General features: G+C 42.0%; 1 protein-coding gene across 1 annotated transcript in view; it reads left to right on the top strand.

The window, feature by feature from the left end:
• The window catches only part of LOC124795571 (WASH complex subunit homolog 1-like), a 150800-nt gene that overhangs the window by 107342 nt on the left and 23350 nt on the right, over positions 1-20108 (top strand). Inside the window, exon 3 of the mRNA XM_047259643.1 lies at positions 4892-5215. Within this exon, the coding sequence (XP_047115599.1) occupies positions 4892-5215 (324 nt within the window). The remainder of the gene's footprint in view (positions 1-4891; positions 5216-20108) is intronic.

Below are 20108 nucleotides of genomic sequence, written 5' to 3'. Positions count from 1 at the left end.
AATGGGATTGTGCTAAGTTGGGTTGGGTTGTTTTGGGGAAGGAGACCAGACAGCGAGGTCATCGGTCTCATCGGATTAGGGAAGGATGGGGAAGGAAGTCGGCCGTGCCCTTAGAAGGGAACCATCCCGGCATTTGCCTGGAGCGATTTAGGGAAATCACGGAAAACCTAAATCAGGATGGCCGGACGCGGGATTGAACCGTCGTCCTCCCGAATGCGAGTTGTGCTAAGTATTGTATGCCACATCTGGGTTACAAAAATAATGGGTGCATACAAAATTTACTTTGGCAGACTGGAAATAGGTAAGCACTGAGTCGGATTTGGGATGAGAACTTATCTCACTGCGGGACTGCTACGGTCGCAGGTTCGAATCCTGCCTCGGGCATGGATGTGTGTGATGTCCTTAGGTTAGTTAGGTTTAAGTAGTTCTAAGTTCTAGGGGACTGATGACCTAAGATGTTAAGTCCCATAGTGCTCAGAGCCATTTGAACTTATCTCACTCGTACAAATTAATGCCTCTAGATTTCCCTCGGAATGAGGTTTCTGTACATCTTTGCACACGTAATAAAACAATATGAACAGGTATTGTAAACTGTCGGTAAATGTATTCACTTAATCAATACACACATATTGTATTTCATTTGGATTTCTCGCCAAGCAACTAATGTCTCTTTGATGCCTGATTAAATAATATTGAAAATTTGTTGTCAGACAAAAATTGTCCTTGGCTGTATGTTCTGAACATGAACCTACATTATTGATTGTGTCTATCTTGTAACATAGTTTTTCCTGCTGAAACAGATGAGAGCAGTATATTTTAACAGTTTATAGAAGGGTGTATAACTCTACAATAATAAATCGGAATTACGCATTACTTTGTAAGGTGTGTTCCCTTTCAATGCATCAGTTGATGTTACGAATATGTCCTCTTCTCCTCCTGTTCGTGTTCGTGCGAGCGAAGGGAGCGCTATGTATGTCCTGTCCTTTGTTATTAGAAGTTGGAATTAAGACTAATAAATGCAAAGAATACTAGAGAAGTTAATCATATAACATTCCAGGCAGACACGTCACAACTACGTGTTTAGGTATTACCATTTATAATTTATTGACAAGAAGTCGAGATAATATTCAGTTTAGACGAAACTATTGATTAGCTAAAGTCAAGACATAGCGCAACGAAAGAGGTATGAGGAATCATCAGTTTTATGGTACAGTTTTCCTCGGAAGCTATCGTAGTGTAACCCAGTTCCCGTCAACCTTCTTCATCGATCGTTAAAGACAGTACTGTTACATTACCCAAATTATTTGAGAAAGACTAGTGTGACTTGTAGCGTCAGACCGTGGAATTCTTTAAGCCAGGCTGCTCTCCAGTTGACATCGTTCTGCAGACGACATTAAACTCAGAGTGATTTGACGTACTGCAGGTGTTAATAGAGACGCAAGGTATCATGCCGCGTGATGCAAGGAATTGCGCAAAAATATTCAAAAGCTACGCTTCTCCGTACGACAATTTGTAAGTGATGAACCCGTGTGCTAAAAGAGTTGTTTTCAGTTTCGATGTAAATTCGAGCAGTTTGTTTTTATTTATTTTCGTTTCTGTAGGACACCCTGAACAAATGTACCCTGCTGGATAATGCCCGTCAATAGAGGCGTTTACTTAGTACAGTCGAACTACAGACCTCTGGTCTTCCGCGTGTTAGGCTGCGGTCACAGCAGCCCCGATGTCGGTGGCTTCCGCCGACAACCGATCTTTTGAAATCAGTTCGCCACCAGGTGTGCGCTCACACTGTAGCCGGTCTACGGACGTACGGTCCGAACGGACGTACGTATCTTACGCTTATAGTTACTGCAACGGATCCTCTTTGGGTTCTAGTATGCTCGTATTAGCTGTCTACATATTATTATTTCTGCTTAGTGCCATGTTTGTACCAATAGTGTGGTAGTTCTGCTATAAGAAGTGGTTTGCAAATGTAGTGTATGTGCTTCCACTTTTCAGTGCTTTAGGTGTTCGGAATATCTTATTCTATGCTTGTCTTTCACACGTATACTAAATGACAGTAATTGAAGATTAACTGCCGCGCGGGACTAGCCGAGCGGTCTTAGGCGCTGCAGTCATGGACTGTGCGGCTGGTCCCGGCGGAGGTTCGAGTCCTCCCTCGGGCGTGGGTGTGTGTGTTTGTCCTTAGGATAATTTAGGTTAAGTAGTGTGTAAGCTTAGGGACTGATGACCTTAGCAATTATGTCCCATAAGATTTCACACACATTTGAACTTTTTTTTTTTTTTAAGATTAACTGACGTACGCCTGCTCGACTTCAAATAAGTACAGCAAAACTGTGTTTGTAATTTTGCTTGCCAAGGTCACTACGAATCGTCTCGAGTAAGTAACTGAAAGTTCCTTCCTTCATCTCAGATCATTCGCATACTTGTTTGGTTATTCCGATAACTGAGGGAACAGTGTCCAGTTCTCGCCACGTTCTTTTGGAGGTAGGTACAGCTCACTCACATGCATTCGGCGTCATTTTAATAGCAATGCTATCGATCACACCCTAGGTTAAAATCTAACCCACTTCATACATAGAATAAATTTTGACCTAACTTCCTTCACCCTGCCAAAAAGTGATGAAGGGGACCGGACGTACTGTGACCGAGATGTTGGCCGACCTCTGGCGACGGCCTGTGGCGACTGTTGTCGGTGCCGCTGTCAACGCAGCCTTAAGTGACAGGTGGCATCCGGAGATCACGCTCAGAGGCGCTGTACCTGTCCGCAGGAATCGCCACACCCTGCAGCAGAAAGCGAGCAGCAAATGCAGTCTCAGTTTTTGCAACGCGGGGTTTTCAAAGAAACCCTCACAGTCTTTGGTTTTAGTTCTTTACAGAAGCCACGATAAATTTAAATCTGGGCGGTCGGAGTGGCAAGTCTGCAATCTCCGCAAGCCACCATACGGAGCATGGCAGAGGGTACCTTGTCCAACTGCTGGTCATTCCCTTACCTGTTCTCTTCAGAGGTGGAGGGAAAAATGACCATCTATATCATTCAGTACGAGCCCTGATTTCCTTATTTTGTCTTTGCGCGAGAAGTACGTTGGTGGTAGTAGAATCCTTCTGCAGTCTGTCGAAAAAAATGTTCAAATGTGTGTGAAATCTTATGGGACATAACTGCTAAGGTCATCAGTCCCTAAGCTTACACACTACTTAACCTAAATTATCCTAAGGACAAACACACACACCCATGCCCGAGGGAGGACTCGAACCTCCGCCGGGATCGCCGTCTGTCGGTTTTCCATACTTTCTAAATGGTGTTTCGCGAAAAGAACGTCTTCTTGTCTCCAGGGAATATAGTTCACTTCAAGGAGCATTTCCATTATCCTCGCGTATTGATCAAACCTATCAGCAACAAGTCTAGCAACGTGCCTCTGAATAGCTTCGATGTCTTTCTTTGATCCGACTTGGTAGGGATCCAAACACTCGAGTAATACTGAACAGTGGATAACACAACTGTTCCACACGCTGTCTCCTTTATAGGCGAGCTACGCTTTCCTAGAATTCTTCAAATAAACCGAAGCGTATCATTCGACTTTCCTACTATCGCCCTTACGTGTTCGTTCCGTTTCATGTCGCTTTGCAATGCTACATCTAGATATGCAATGGATGTGACAGTGTCAAAGACTGCACCATTAATACTGTATTCGAACGTTACGTGATTGGTTTTGCTACTCATCTGCATTAACTTATATTTTTCTATATTTACAGGAAGTTGACACTTATCACATCAAAGAAATTCGTCCGCTCGTTACATAATCGGTTACACCGTGTCATCTCACTTTGTCATGCTCACAGTTTGTAAGCAAAACATAGAGGTGCCGTGACGGATAGTGGTGCTGGTGTGGAGTCCTTCAGATGGATAAGGAGGGGTAGACAATCACGATAAAGTACAGTTTGCTTAATATTGAACACAGGTACAGCATAACCAGTATTCAACCTCAAGCGCTTAAGCACATAAGTTTTCATTATTTATTCATTATGTCGCTTCTTCCAATTCTTTCATTTCTCAGTTTCGTAATGGGAAGGAGTGTACAGAAAGTGACACGCGATGCTCACGAAAGCGAAATTAATTCTTAAATGACGTCATCGACTCTATTTATTATAATGTTCGCGATTGCAAATTCGAACTTAAGTCATTTTTAAGTGGTGCGCTTCAGTGTATGTATTAAAGTCAGACATTCTACTAAAAAGAAGCGCAGATGTTCACATTAGATTCACGGAAAATCTGAATTGAGCATTAACAAATATAACCACGTTCCGAAAAAAAGTAGTTGCCAATATTAATAAAAATGAGTAAAATGATGTATGTCAGCATTTTTTGCCTACTCCATCTGCATAAAGGATAAAATACACCATCTCGTTACGAGCGCGTTTGAAACAAACAGGTAAAAAGAAAGGAGTCTTTAACTGTCCGCATTGGTAGGTAAGAGACGGAATGAAATGTCTCGAACTAGATTCGTGATCTGTATACTTATCAGTGACGTACACCGTATCGGTCAAAAAGAGGCAGCAATCAATTTCAGGGTATTTACAGCAATTCCCAATGAATTTATTGCCTACGTAGATCCATCTGAAACAAGATACGGAAATGGCGATGATGACACGCTGATTTCAGTTGTTTGTCGCGTTGCTCCGGCGGTGTCGTTCGGACAACTCCTCCTCGGTATTATTGTTTGCCGCACAAACCGTGGTACGGTGTAGGAGATAAGTTAATTAATTTTTTGACGCCGTATTCGCGGAAAGCAGCCGGCCGGAATTATTCTCGTCGCAGTTGCGACTGCGCTCCCCGGACGGCGCGTTCGATTTTTTGGGCGAATAATCCCTGGCCGGCTGCGGGGTTTTCCGGCAGCTGGTGGGCGGCTGTCCGCCGGGCGGCGTTCTTTACGCGGGGCGGCCTCGCCCCGGCCCCGGCGCCGCCGCCGCCGCCGCCTCCGCCGGCGCTCGCCGTCGTTACCCGTTACCCGGCGGCGGCGGCGGCGGCGGCCGGCGCTCTCGCATTCCTCTCGCCTCCTCCTCCTCCTCCTCCTCCTCCTCCTCATCGCCGTCCTCTGCCTCCGGCCGTTCGCAGCGGCGCCCGGCTCGGCGCGGCGCCCGCTCGCCCGCCCCTCTCTCCTCCCGCGTGTCCCTCGGCCGCGCGCCGCTATCAGCTCGCGGCGCGGCGCGGCGCGGCTGGGCGCGGAGCGGCGGCCGCCGCCAGCCGCGCGCGAGGCAGGCAGGCGTCGGGCAGTCGCGTCCCCAGCCCGCCGGTAAGCTCGCTCCCAACCCACAACTGACCTCCGCCACGCCGCGGCCGCGCGCCGGCCGCAGTATCGCCACTGACTGTGCTTCCGCCACTCTCACCACGTAAACACTCTGATTCGATCGCTCCGTACACTAAGTCTTTCATATTGCCGATGCGACGTGGAAAAAAAAAAAAAAATTCTCTCACCGCTGTTTGAAGTTCCTTGTTACAGAATGCAGCATTACTAGCGTATTGCTTGACACAGTCACGACCGTTAAATATCTACGCGTAACGTTTGCAACGCGATACGAAACTAGACGAGCACGTGAGGACTGCAGTCGAGAAGGCTAGTGCTCGACGTTGGTTTGTTCAAAATGGCTCTGAGCAGTATGGGACTTAACATCTATGGGCATCAGTCCCCTAGAACTTAGAACTACTTAAACCTAACTAACCTAAGGACATTACACAACACCCAGTCATCACGAGGCAGAGAAAATCCCTGACCCCGACGTTGGTTTATTGGAAGAATGTTGGGAAAGTGATACCAGCTATAAAGCATATCAAGTACAGAACACTAGTGCGACCCATTCTTGAATACTGCTCGAGTGTTTGCGATTCGCATCTGGTCGGATGGAAGGAATACATCGAAGCAATTCAGAGTCGGGCTGCTAGATATGTTAACGGTAGATTCGACCAACACGCAGGTATTACGAAGATGCTTTGGGAACTCAAATGGGAATCCCCCGAGGGAAGACGACGTTTCTTTCGCGAAATACTATTGACAAAATTTAGACCATCCGCATTTGCAGCTGACTGCAGAATGATTGTACTTCAACCAACGTACATTTCGCACAAGGACCACGAAGATAAAATTACAGATACTAGGGCTCGTACGGAGACATAAAGATACTCATTTTTCCCTCACTTCATTTCCGAATGGAACAGGAAAAGAAATCACTAGCAGTGATACAAGGCACCCTCTGCAATGCACCATAGGGTCGCTTGAGAAGTGCGTACATAGATCTAGATGTCAGTATAGCAATGCCAGTTTCAGATGTTATGAATCCTTTGATCAACATAGCACAGGAATAACTCACACTCACATCCAGAAGTACTACAATGGTGACATAGCGTCGTTACTCGAATCTCTCTTACACTACATATTACTCCCTCGTAATATGCAGTAAACTAGAACAGGCCAGACTAGCGCGGACACTATCATCAAACCAGTCTGCGGACTGAAGGTCGCAACAACAATACCACTACCACTGATGTCTCCGTCACAGATTATTGTCTCCAGCCAAATGTTCCATCTGCTGCCGATCTTACGAATGTAATCGGCATGCAAGCGACAGCACGCGTACCTAATATGTTCCAAAACGTCACCCATAAAAACGGTATTTTCCGAGGCTCATACCGCTGGTTCTATTGGCGCTAGAATGATAGCGTCAAGTGTGTGGATAGCCCTTAGGCTAGAGACCATTTGTATGCCCAACGAAGCATCATCTTACTGTCACTATTCTGCAGAGCCGGATCAAAGTATGACTACTACACACTTCCTCCCGCTTAGGCAAATGGACCAATTCGGTTGCTTCCTTTCGCATTGGGTGTGATCTGCGGTGGCCTCGGTGGGACTTAGTGAGGCACCATTATCTCACGGGCGGTTCCTTGGAAAAAAAACCACAAAAAGCATTTTTTACAACATTCTCGCCCGCACCAGCAGACCAAAACCCAGCCGAGGATTGTAAGATGCCTGAAATTTTTACGATATATTCCTAAGATACCGATCTGGAATAAGCGAGAAAGTTTTCTTCATATATTAATCCATTTGCGAGATACAGAGATACTGAATTACCCTACTTGTACACGTAAAATACGCACGTAAAATTCGGTGTGAGGCGAAAACGTTGTTTATAAACTGGCGAAGCACGTAGAAATATCCTTTAAAGAGCCTCTGTTATCATCTCGGATCCCCATGTTGTAGTACTGAAGCACATGAAAAGTGTTTTTGAGTGTAAAATCTGTTCTGAGGTGTAAAAGTAGATTTTTTTTCATTTTCACATAAGTAAACCATCTAAATTTCACTGACCAATACAGTTTTTTTCATATGAGTTACATGCCTGTAGCAGCAACGAAAGAAAGGGCACCAGCGGAAAAATGCTCCTATCGGAGCAAAAAATTCTAATATGTTCCTGTTTATTTTAAAATACTCCGACTGAAAAGTGGAGTACCATGTGCCCCATTCTACTTTTCTCAGGACCATTAAAAATTTCCCGAAAATTTTGGCATGTGAACATATTTGTTCTTTTTTATGCTGAGAGAGAAGACAGTGGCAGTGGCAAAGAGACGGAAAAGTAATAAATACTGGAAAGTAGCGGGCAGTGCTTCTCGTATTAAAAGAGCGAGAGTGAGAGAAAGACAGGGACACAGGACACGGTAGCAGTGGAACGTAGTCGACAGTGACAGAACAGTGCTAGGAAAAGAGTGAAGGAGACAGTGCTGAGGTGGGGGAGGGGAGGGAATAAAGAGAAAGAACCAGTGATAATGAGAGACAGAGTACATGACAATCACAACGAGGAAGAAAGAGATAGTGACAGAGAGAAGATACAACAGTAGTAAGAAAGAAAGAACGAGATATTACCAGTAAGAGAGAGTAAGAGAAGACAGTAGTAGTAGCTGTGACGCAGCAATGACAGAAAGGCACAAAGCGACCATGACAATGAGTTGGTTTGAATGAGTGAGTGAGAAAGGGCAGCTGGCAGTCCATGGGTATGAGCGACTTAAGCGACGGGCTAGTGGATGTGAGTGAGTTACAGTTTGGAAAACTTTTGGAATTTTGAGATCAGTTGCATATTAAGAAAAGCGAAAATAAGTTTGCGTGCCAAAATTTTTGGGAAAATTTTTAAAGGTGCTGAGGAAGATAGGATGAGGCATTAGTAGTCCACCTTTTAGTAAGAGTCTTTTAAATACACAGGAACATATTCGCATTTTTTGAGCCCCGATAGGAGCATTTTTCCGCTGCTTTTATTGTTGCTCGACATAAAAACTTCATAGCCTCGAGAACGGCGCTGTCTGTTCTCATAATCCCCTTTTACGCGATCGATTTTCTTGTCTTTATTGGCTGCTTGAGACAAGTGAGTCTGCTGCAGCGCCCCTGATGTTTTATTCCTGTACTGAGAATCGCCTGTCACGAGTGATCGCTTCCGTTTACAAGTCTGCCACTCTTATGTATGGGATTGAATCAACGCATTAGTCGGAACATGTAGTACAGCGCTGTACTTGAGCGCGTTTTTGAACAGCGCAGTATTCACGGAGTAGAGTATGGGGATGTACCTGAACGCGCTTTCGGACGGGGTGGTACAGCGCAGTAGAGTGTAGCGTTGTACTCGGACGCGGTCTCGGGCGGAGCATGATAGCGGGATGGGGTCATACTCACGAGCGGCAGTCTCCCTCCCACGGACACCTTGCGCACAATTCAGCTGGGAGGTTACAATTAGATTGCAAGTACTACCAAATTTAGAGTTTATGATCGAAAAGTCACTTGACCAGAAGTACCGCCATCTTGGATGTTTAGAGTATCAAAGAAGGCCTGACGGCCCCAACCGATCAGTCTTCTGTACTAATTGAAAGTGTCGACATGGATTCCTCCAAAGGTCTTAACATGTCTCAGCTATTAGTGAGGAGGACGAGACCAACCGACGAACGCTCGTTTTATGGCAACTACCGCAGAACTTGGTTAATCGTGTGTCTGACATTGGCAACATAAATTACATCGACAATGGTACGCTCCTTAGCAAGAAAAATGCAAATGTGCCTGCTCCTGTAACAGAACCAGTTTGCCATAACATTATGTTAGCTAATATCTGTGATGAAATGCACTGTCAGAATCAGTTAGAGAAGGGACGATCTGTAATGTTAAAAGAAGGAGATGTGTGGCTCATTTAACTATTATCTACGTAATAAGATCTCCAAGCTCGTCACTGCAAGACATGGTGTCAAGGCGAAGCTACCATTTTTCCTACACGGGAGCGACAGTGCGTCAGCAAGAGGACTACTGAATAAAATCGACAAGGAAGCACTGGAAACCATTTCGAAGAAATATAAAAATCCTGTGGCTATAGCATATAAAGTGGAATTAGCTGACGTTAAAATGCATGTTCTAATAGAAGAGCTGCCTGGAATATTGCAGTAGCTAAGTGTAGACGACTATTACCTTTTGGATATGGACATAACATAAGATCTCGCCGCGACTTTTAATGAAATCGTGATGCGCGACTACCTAGTATCAAACCACGACTTCTATTTCGAAGGAGCCCGCCAGGGAAGTATCAATGTGACTGTGGACAACGATTAGACCATTGGAATAGACTTTTAACGTAGATGATCTCCAGCTGTAGAGTAAAGATAATAACAAATATATGTCAGATCACAAACTCAGGTGTGAACAAAGTTATCGGTAAACACCTTATAGATTTTATAAAGTGCCAGCCATGCGACTATGAGAAACTTTTACGCGCTCCTTGGTTAAACAACATGGTACTACCAGACTAGAGGCTACAATAAATGGATACTGTGTTTGATCCCGTGCAAAACTATTTAAGTGTTCTAAACTGTAACGAATAGTGCTTACAATGTGCTCCACTGACTTTGTGCCAATCTCATCCATGTGATGTGAGCTAACTAATAACTTACAGAACAGTTGTTGTGTGGTGTCAACAGCGTTCTGTAGTTTCTCTACTGGGGTAATAAGAATATCTGAAAATTGACTGGTGTGTAAGTAAGTGTGCCAGACCCTCAAGACCAAGAAAAGCTTATTTATACGTTATGCTCTGTGTGCATATAGTTTCAATTATCTACCTGTAAATTACATGGAGATTCTTAAGACTGACTGCAACAAAGACAGTATAAGTATTGCACAGAAGTGCTATTTAAAGCAGGATAAACATATTTCTCTCAAAGCAGGACATTGTTTCAACAGCAGTGTCAGATCTAGATATCGACGAATATCGACGAGTTAGGATTGGTACAATGTTATTCCGCAAGTCTTAAGGAAAAGAAACAATACGTCGAACAGACTTAGGCCATTCCACAGTGAAGAAATTACGCCGATAAGTGCAGTTAATGCGGTGTGTGTAAGAAGAAGGAAAACTTGAAATGGAAGAGATTGATGCCAAAAAATGTGAACTGGAATATATGGTGAAGGTAATTGCTATAAGGAAGAATACTTACTGCAATTGGAAAAGGAAGAAGCTATTGCAAATGTACAGGCAAGGCTTGCATATTGCTTTAAACGTAGTGTGTGGCGAAATATAAAATATCTGCATTTAGTGTTAACAGCAATGGTAAGTGGGCTTATGTTGGAGTCCTGGCCGAAAAGGATCGTTTGGAGCACGTTTACTACATTAAAGAACACACGTAAAAAGCTATATTCCCACCTGGATCTGCTTAAACAGGATTGTGACATTGTATTTGTGTGTGCTGGACTTGATATTGTGCATTTAGCAACACAACTACCGTTTGCAAGCTTAAAATCGACGGCATAACGACATAAATGACCACTCATTTGCAAAAGTTGTAAACATGAAGTTCTATACAGAAATTCCACAAGAATATGCGGCAGAAGAGCTAGTAACATACGCCCAGTAACATGTGGAGTGTTATAAGCAGGACTCGGATTTTAGGTAAAAACCTATTTTGTTCCTCATTAAATAAAGGCAATAAAAGTTGTACATACACGAGTTACGCCAATTTATAATCGAAAACGCTAATTTTATGGCACCAAAAGATACTTAATTTCGGGTTAGTACCTGATTGTACCTAAATTTTAAAAAACCAATTAAAAAAAAATTTATGACTAACATTCTCTCTTGGTCTTCCCAGCTACGAATAACGCAAATATTTTATCGAAAATTGTAATATTATAGTACCTAAAATACCTAATTTCATGTTAGAAACTGATTGTACCTCATGTTTAAGAATCCTAAAAGTAGCTAATTTCATATTGGAACCTGACTGTATCTGATTTTTAAAAATCCAGTCAAATAAAATTTGTACGACCAAAACTATACTCTTCTAGTCTTCCCGGCTACTTAGAAAGTAGTAATTGAATGATAACTGGTTGTTTGCATGAGTGAACGCTAATCGTGCGTCAGACGTCGACAACGTGCGCCAGGCTGTTCCAGCCAGCCCTGCTCCGCGGAGCTTTGTCGGTCGCTGTGAACTGTCAAATGGGCCGGCAAGGCACGGAGGAGCCTTGTGATCCGCCTCTGGCGCCTTCCTGCCCTGTCGTAACAGGCTGTTTAAAACACTGCACTGTCTTCATTCAGTCGGTCAGCGTGCACCTTGGATGTGGTGAAATATTTCACAGAGACAGTGTATTTATGGAAAGTCGAGCTTGCGGAAAGTAGACAGCTCCAAATCATCTCTGATTCTCAGTGGTCACAAGAATTTCCTGATTTCTCTGCAGACGGAAGAGTTATTTACTGCAAAGTGTGCAACAAAGACGTAAGTAAAATGTTAACCTTTTATCTGCTACACCCACTCAGAGAACAGTGTGCCACTGTTTTTTCCGAGTTAACTTGGACCAGACACATGCGAATGCAAAAATATTGTCTCAAAACCCTTAATGTAGGTTATTTCTGCTAAGTAATCCCGCTTGTAAATTCTTCCACAAAGTATTTCTCATTTCTTTTTGTTTTTAGGTATGTTCTGAAGAACAGAGGTCGCATTTAAGTTAGTATGTTGCAGGAATTAAACACCAGGCAAATTTAAAAAGTAAATCAAACTTGAAACAAACGTTTGTAACTAAACCAACTGCAATAAACAAAAACGAATTTCATCGTGACATGAGTCGAGTCAGCAAACATACCATTCAGTGCAGTTGTAAACAGTCAGTTCAAAAGTTTTCTAGAGAAATACTGCCACCGCAGCATTCCATCCGAATCCACACTGAGAAAGAACTATTTAGACACTTTATATGAAAATTCGTTGAGCAGGATAAGGGAAGACAGGCGATTCATACATGTGGATCTCTGTCGATGAGGCAACTGACAGACAAGGTCCATATCTGGCTAATTTGATTGTTGGAAAGATAGACCCTGACTCTCACTCTGTACCTCATCTGATCTGCAGCAGGGAGCTAAAAAAGACTAACCCGGAAACAATTGCTCATTTTGTTAATAAAGCCCTCAAATTACTTTATCCCAACAGTCTAGATAAAATAAAGTACTTGTAATATACACTGAAGCAGCCGCGTACATGATTGCTGCTGTTAAATCGTTGAAAGTATTTTACCCAAACTTGCTCCTCATCACATATATCTTGCCCATGCTATGAATCGAGTAGCTGAGACGATACATCTAGAATTTCCACATATAATTAAGCTAGTTTCAGCCATCAAAAAGGCTTTTATTAAAGCACCTACAAGAATCCAGTTATTTTGAGAGGGACTTCCCAACGTACTATCTCCATCAGAACCAATACTTACTCGCTGGGGAATGTGGATAGAGGCCGTGGAATATTACAGCGAGCATTTGGATAACATTAAGAACATTGTTCTTAGGTTACGGGGGCAGGCAGTGAGCAATTACTTCAGCTAAAGATCTTCTAAAGGACCCAAAAATATCCAACGACATTGTATACATAAAATCTCATTATGCATTTTTGGTCCCTAATATTAAAGCTCTAGGGTGTTCAGGGAAACCAGTCTACGCGCGATTGATAGAAGAGGTGACAGCAAAAATCAACTCGGTCCCAGGTTCTATTGGTATGAAAGTTTGTGAGTAACTAAAGACAATGCTACAAAAAAGCCCATGACATACCACCCTCTGCACAGCGGCTGACAACTTATCAGGTAAATCAACAGAACATGCGTGTGCGATCCCATTGCGCTTAATACCGTCATTTAAATATGCTCCGGTGACATCTGGTGACGTGGAACGCTCATTCTCGGCATATAAGATGCTTTTAACAGACAAGAGAAGCAGTTTCTCAACGGAAAATCTGGAGAAAGTGTTAGTTATGTACTGTGACTGTAATTATAATTATGGACATGGATAATATTATAATGTGGATTTTTGTCAATCTATTTATCTTCCTAGACAATAAAATATCAGATTTTGGTCACATATTTCCTGATTTTTATAACCTATTTTTGTAAGTGATAGAGCCTATTTTAGGTACCTAATTTAAGATCTTTAGAACCTAAAAGTCCGAGGTCTAGTTATAACAGTAGTATTATGCAAGAAATAAGAGGCAAGATTATAATCGCCGAATGCTGTCGTCTAGAAGAACTGCTGGAAGGAACAGAACTAATAGTTAAAGCCATACAAAACGTAGTTTATGGGAAAAAATGAGATATGTTTTGGGATTAGAGAGCATTCTCTCTTTGTACCTGTCAAATATTATCTGTGCTATATGGGTATATGTGCTGCACAATACCCTTTGTGCCACATGTATTTATGGATTGAAAGTCACAAAAATGAAAGACGCAGTGTCCAAAGATTTGGGGGTCAGGATGACTACCACTTAGGACACCGAAACAGCTATCATACACCTGGATGCAATATGCACCACCAGTATGGGGAGTTAATGCTCTGGGTCTCTTTGAAAATGGGACACCAAGACATCTGCTACCCCATCACTGTGGAAGGTTAAGTACAGACAGCTGTTTGGAAACGCTCCAATGTGCTGCAAACTCTTTCAGTTTCCATAATTGCAACGTCTTCCGCCTCTGTCTTCTATTTCAACCATCCTGCTAGTTGTGGGAGCAGCATAGTTTACACCACGCAATGTCCAGCTTTCTGTGAGAGTCAATGGATCGAAATGTGTTAATGTCAGTTTAGCACCTGACACAAACCCTGATGTCACAGTAGAAAAACGAAATGTATGGCTCTGTTCACAGCTGTAGTCATACACTGCTTCAACATGTTACAGCATAAAACAATGTATCAAACAGCTTGTGAAAAACAACACAACAATCGTCTCCTTGTGATTGATAGTCTGTGGGATATGGTGTTCCACCAGTACATGTGTCAAAACGTTACAATTCTTGGGGTTGAAGCTCTTTTTTCCCGTGTTTGCTTTAACAATACGTATGTTTTTGGAAAGGGTCCGCTTTTATCAAAACACAATTTTGTTTTTTAACCCAAACATGTTTCACTGCAATTGCAGCATCTTCAGTGGGCTTTTATTTTATGGCTGTTAAAGATAAAGAATGTTCTTTACTGTTTGTGTACATGTACTATTAGTTTTTAAATCGTAATTACAGATATTTGAAAAAACACATACAATTATGAATTCATACCTTTTTTACCACATGGTGTGCTTTTTCAGATGTGTTGTGTTTCTACAGTGACTGTTTTGTTCCACAGTTTGTCATCTGCAACCATTTACATCTTAAAGTAGATAAGTTGTTTAAGCCAAAATTACGATTTGAAAATAGTTATTTCTATGCCTGAAATTAATTAATTCTGTGTGTGTGTGTGTGTGTGTGTGTGTGTGTGTGTGTTTGTGTGTGTAAGTGTAAGTGTGTATTTACATTATGTTTCACTTACGTTTTCATTTTCCTCATCTTCATCACTGTAAAACGCAATATATTGAGTTGCCACTGTCACTGTGACAGTCCCATAAGTGATATGATATTCTTTCAAATCATGTGAAATGACCTGAAATTCTCGAAATTTTCATATGCTACTCGAAGGATTCAGCATAAAAGTGGAACAAATATCGTCTTTTTTGCGTGTAAATTCGGATATTGCAGCTGATATCGTTAAATTAATTCGCGATTGACAACGCTTTTCTCATCTGCAGAGCTCAGAAAGTAAATATTCTTTTAATCCCAGAGTTTGAAGATAGTCGCAACTCGTGCAGATACCATGACAGCAAGCAGGCTTTGTTCCCCTCTTGCAGGTGTACACACGCGCCATTTGATCAATGGTATCAGTTCCACCTTTAATGGACTTATAATATGCATTTATCTCGGTTTTGTTCTTCTCTCCTCCAACAGTGCCTTTATCTTGGTGCATTATTGACAACATCAGTAAGTTTTTACTTGGTTTCGTTTTTGCTGTGTAGGACACCAAAGTTACTGGAGGCCTACTTGTTGATGGGTCTGTGAACAAGAACATTGATGAATATAGCTCTCGATTTGACGTGTTCTTCATTATGTCTGGAATATGCTTCCTGTTTGACTGGAGAGTTCCTACTGTAGTAACTTTGTAGTCTTGGTATAACTCTTCCGCCAAAGCCACCGATGTGTTGTATCGGTCTGTAGTAATACTTCATCCAGTATTTTTCACAGGTGCTACCAGACGTTTGACGACAGCTGCTGAACCCCGTTCTTCTTTCGACAAATTCTGAACATTACCTGCATAGGGTCCCATATTCAAGACGTATCTGTCAACTGTATCGGACACCATGCGTATAAGGATGCCATACTTGCCAGATTTATCCTTCATAAATACTTTGAAGGAGCAGCGTCCTCTAAACAAGCTGAGCATCTCATCAATGGTGAGGTGGACCCCTGGTTTATAGCCGGCCGGGGTGGCCGAACGGTTCTAAGTGCTACAGTCTCGAACCGCGCGACCACTACGGTCGCAGGTTCGAATCCTGCCTCGGGCATGGATGTGTGTGATGTCCTTAGGTTAGTTAGGTTTAAGTAGGTCTAAGTCCCATAGTGCTCAGAGCCATTTGAACCATATATTACCATTTCAGGAGACTTCCATTTGGCCTAAACGTATCTTCTGCTGCATTTATTTGTGGACTGAGTTTGATCCTCCCAGATGAATTGAGAATGGAGTCACAGTATATGTACACGGCTTTTGATTGTGGAGAAGTCTTGGGCAGATTTTAATCATGTAATGAATTAGTTACTAGATATTTTTGAACAAGCAGACATGAAGGTGAGTCTACAGAAACCACTCTCTGGGAGACGCTGTTCTGGGTCACATTATCTTGGCAAATTTGACTCGCCACGATCCAGGCAAGATACTAGTGGTTAAAGAAAATCCGGTTTCCAAAACCAAAGGGCAGCTTAGGGCTTCTCTGCGCGTAATAATTTTTTTAATGTTTTATTAGTTACAATACATTCTCTACATACTGATTGCGCTGCTTGACTGGGAATAGTGCGGCTTGGAATTGGGGCGTGCAGGCACAGAAAGAGTTCGATGATGTTAAAGATTCCTTGCTGACACAGTTATTTTGACAAACGCAGGTTTGGGTTAGCTGATCCGTTTGATGACAAATAGTTTGGGAATTGGGGTTGGTGCATTCTGTTCCAAAAACCCGAAAGTGGAGACCCATCATCATGAAGCACCAAAACATTCGCAAATCACATTCTCCTTGACATGAAAGAAATAATTTGGTGACCAAATTAGAGGCATTTGTCATTTTGTGGGCAATTTTCTTTGTTTGGAGGAACCACTGAAGTTTATGCAGACCACCATGCCTTGCAGTTCTTGATGTCTGTGAAACTGACTCTTGTCAGGTTCTGTCAGTCAGAGGAATCAGGGTACTGTACTCACAAGCATACTGGTAAGTCAATAATCACAAGATATGATTGAACATATTCCAGAAAGCAAAAATATGATACCTGACACATTGTCTTGTACTTTGGACAGTTTGGCAAGCAATTCATCAGAAAATCAAAGGAAGCATGATTGTACCTTATTACATTTAAGGAATACTCCTCCATGAACCATAGATCTTGCTATCAGTGGGGTAGCTTGCGTGACTCAGGTGCTGTAGGTTCAACCACAACAGAGGGATATTTGTTGAGAGGCTAGACAAACGAGTGGTTCCTGAAGAGGGGCAGCAGCCTTTTCAGTAGTTGCAGCAGCAACAATCTGGATGATTGACTGATCTGGCCTTGTAACAGCAACCAGAAGGGCCTTGCTGTGCTGGTACTGCGAACGGATGAAAACAGGGGAAAGCTACAGCCGTAGTTTCTCCCCGAGGGCATGCAGCTGTACTGTATAGTTAAATGATGATGGCATCCTCTTTTGTAAAATGTTCCAGAGGTAAAATAGTTCCCCATTCGCATCTCCTGGTGGAGACTAGTCAGGAGGATGTCTTCATCAGGAGAAACAAAACTGGGACCAGAGTTTGGAATGCTAGATCCCTCAGTCAGGCAGGTAGGCTAGAAAATTTAGAAAGGGAATAGTTGGCTTTAAGAGATGGAATAGCGAAGGCAGCAGAGGACCAAATAGGTAAAAAGACAAGGCCTAGTATAAATCCGTGGATAACAGAAGAGGTACTGAATTTAACTGATGAAAGGAGAAAATTTAAAAATGCAGCAAATGAAGCAGGCAAAAGGGAACACAAAAGTTTAAAAAATAAGATTGATCGGAAGTGCAAAATGGCAAAGCAGAAATGGCTAGAGGATAAATTTAAGGATTTAGAAGCATATTTCACTAAGGTAAAGATAGATACTGCCTACAGGAAATTAAAGAGGAAAATAGAAGCAGCTGTATGCATAACAAGAGCTCAGATGGAAAACCAGTCTTAAACAAAGAAGGAAAAGGTGGAAGGAGTGTATAGAGCGTCTATACAAGAGAGATGAACTTGAGGGCAATATTGCGGAAAGGAAAGTGAGCTTAGATGAAGATAAGATGAGCGATATGATAGTGTGAGAAGAATTTGACAGAGCTCTGAAAGATCTAAGTCGAAACAAAAGCCTAGGAGTAGACGGTGTTCTGTCAGAACTACTGATGGCATCGGGAGAACCAGCCACAACAAAGCTATATGAGATAGGCGATGTACCCTCAGACTTCTAGAAGCATGTAGCGATTCCAATCTCAAAGAAAGCAGTTGCTGGCAGGTGTGGAAATTACCGAAGTATCAGTTTTTTAAGTCATGGTTGCAAAATACTACCACAAATTCTTTGTAGAATAATAGAGAAACCGGTAGAAGCCGACCTCTGTGAACATCAGTTTGAATACCAGAGTAATGTAGGAACACGGGAGGCAATACTGGCCCTATGCCTTATCTTAGAAGATAGATTAAGGAAAGGCAAACCTGCATTTACAGCATCTGTCGATTTAGAGAAAGCCTTTGAGAATGTTGACTGGAATACTCTCTTTCACATTCTGAAGTTTGTAAGGGCAAAATACAGGAAGTGAAAGACTATTGACAGCTTGTACAGAAACAATACGGTAATTATAATAATCGAGGGACAAGACAGAGAAGCAGTGGTTGAGGAGGAAATTAGCGAGGGTTGCAATTATCCCCAGTGTTATTCAAGCTGTGCATTGCAAGCAGTAAAGGAAACCAAAGAAAACTATGGAATAAGAATTAAAGTTCATGGAAAAGAAATAAAATCTTTGAGGTTTGCCGATGACATTGTAATTCTGTCAGAGGCAGCAAAGAAGTTGGAAGAGTAGTTGAATGGAATGGACAGTGTCTAGAAAGGAGGATATAAGATGAACATCAACAAAAGCGGGAACAAGGATAATGGAATGCAGTTGAATTAAATCATGTGATGCTAAAGGAATTAGGTTAGGAAACGAAACACTTAAAGCAATAGATGAGTTTTATTATTTGAGCAGCAAAATAACTGATGATGGCCGAAGCAGAGGGGATATAAAATAAATGTAGACCGGAATTCCAAGAAAAGCACTTCTGAAGGAAGAGAAATTTGCTACCATCGAATATAGATTTAAGTTGATGGTGTTAGGACAGTAACCAGCCACAGATTTACTTTCAGTTCCTTTATTCAAAGGGTACCGTTACCGATTTCGAATCGTTGTGATTCATCCTCAGACGGTTCACACGCTTTCTTTATGACTTGTGGTGTGTTTTTTTTACAGATTAATTGTCCTAAAATATGAATAATTCTTAATTATAAACACGCCACACACAGATAGTTGCGTTACAGATTTTCGTTGCATGTAACTTACGTGAATCGTCGGTTTGGAGTGTTTGTTTTCATAACATTGGTCCAACAGATGTGAATACATTCCCACTGCATTCTTATTGTTGCACACGTAAATTGCTCTCACTGAACACTTTAGATATGTCACTGAGAATATTTCTACCACGCGCCACATGTTTTGATACGTACAAAGAGCTAACAAACATGTATCAAAGATGCTATGATATATAGTAACATTTGGCAATGCTGTCCTATGTTTGGAAAGGCTCATATATTCATTTACGCAACTGTAATGCCTTTTACACTAGTACACAGACATCGAATTTTTGAGTTGATATTGCTAAATTAATTATCAAGTTTATTAATATATATATATATATATATATATATATATATATATATATATATATATATATATATAATCAACATTTGTTTCCAAACAACAGCCACGGTCTCCATCATGTCATCATATGACAAAATTGCGTAGATATAAGTGTTCGGAAGCCTTTTCTAAAGATATTTGTCTGGAGTGTAGCCATGTATGGAAGTGAAACGTGGAGGATAACAGAATATAAGCTTTTGAAATATGATATTACAGAATAATGCTAAAGATGAGGTGTGTAGGTCACGTTACTAATGAGAAGGTGCTGAATACAATTGGGGAGACAAGAAATTTGTGGCGCAACTTGAGCTATAGTAGGTATCGGTTGATAGGACACATTCTGAGACATCAAGGAATCGCCAGTTTAGTACAGGGGCGTAAAAATCGTAGAGGGAGACTAAGAGATGAATACTGGAGAACGTAGGTTGCAGTAGTTCTTTAGAGATGAAGAAGCTCGCACAGGCTAGAGTAGCAGCATGGAGAGCTGGACAAAACCTGTCGTTGGACTAAAGACCACACCAACAAAAATAACATAAGAAATATAAGATTTGAGAACTATGTAACGTTCTCATTGAAGCGTGTCGCTTGTGAGC

This window comes from Schistocerca piceifrons, chromosome 4, assembly GCF_021461385.2.
Source record: "Schistocerca piceifrons isolate TAMUIC-IGC-003096 chromosome 4, iqSchPice1.1, whole genome shotgun sequence".
Lineage (NCBI taxonomy): Eukaryota > Metazoa > Arthropoda > Insecta > Orthoptera > Acrididae > Schistocerca > Schistocerca piceifrons.
This window is presented reverse-complemented; position numbering and strand designations above follow the sequence as displayed.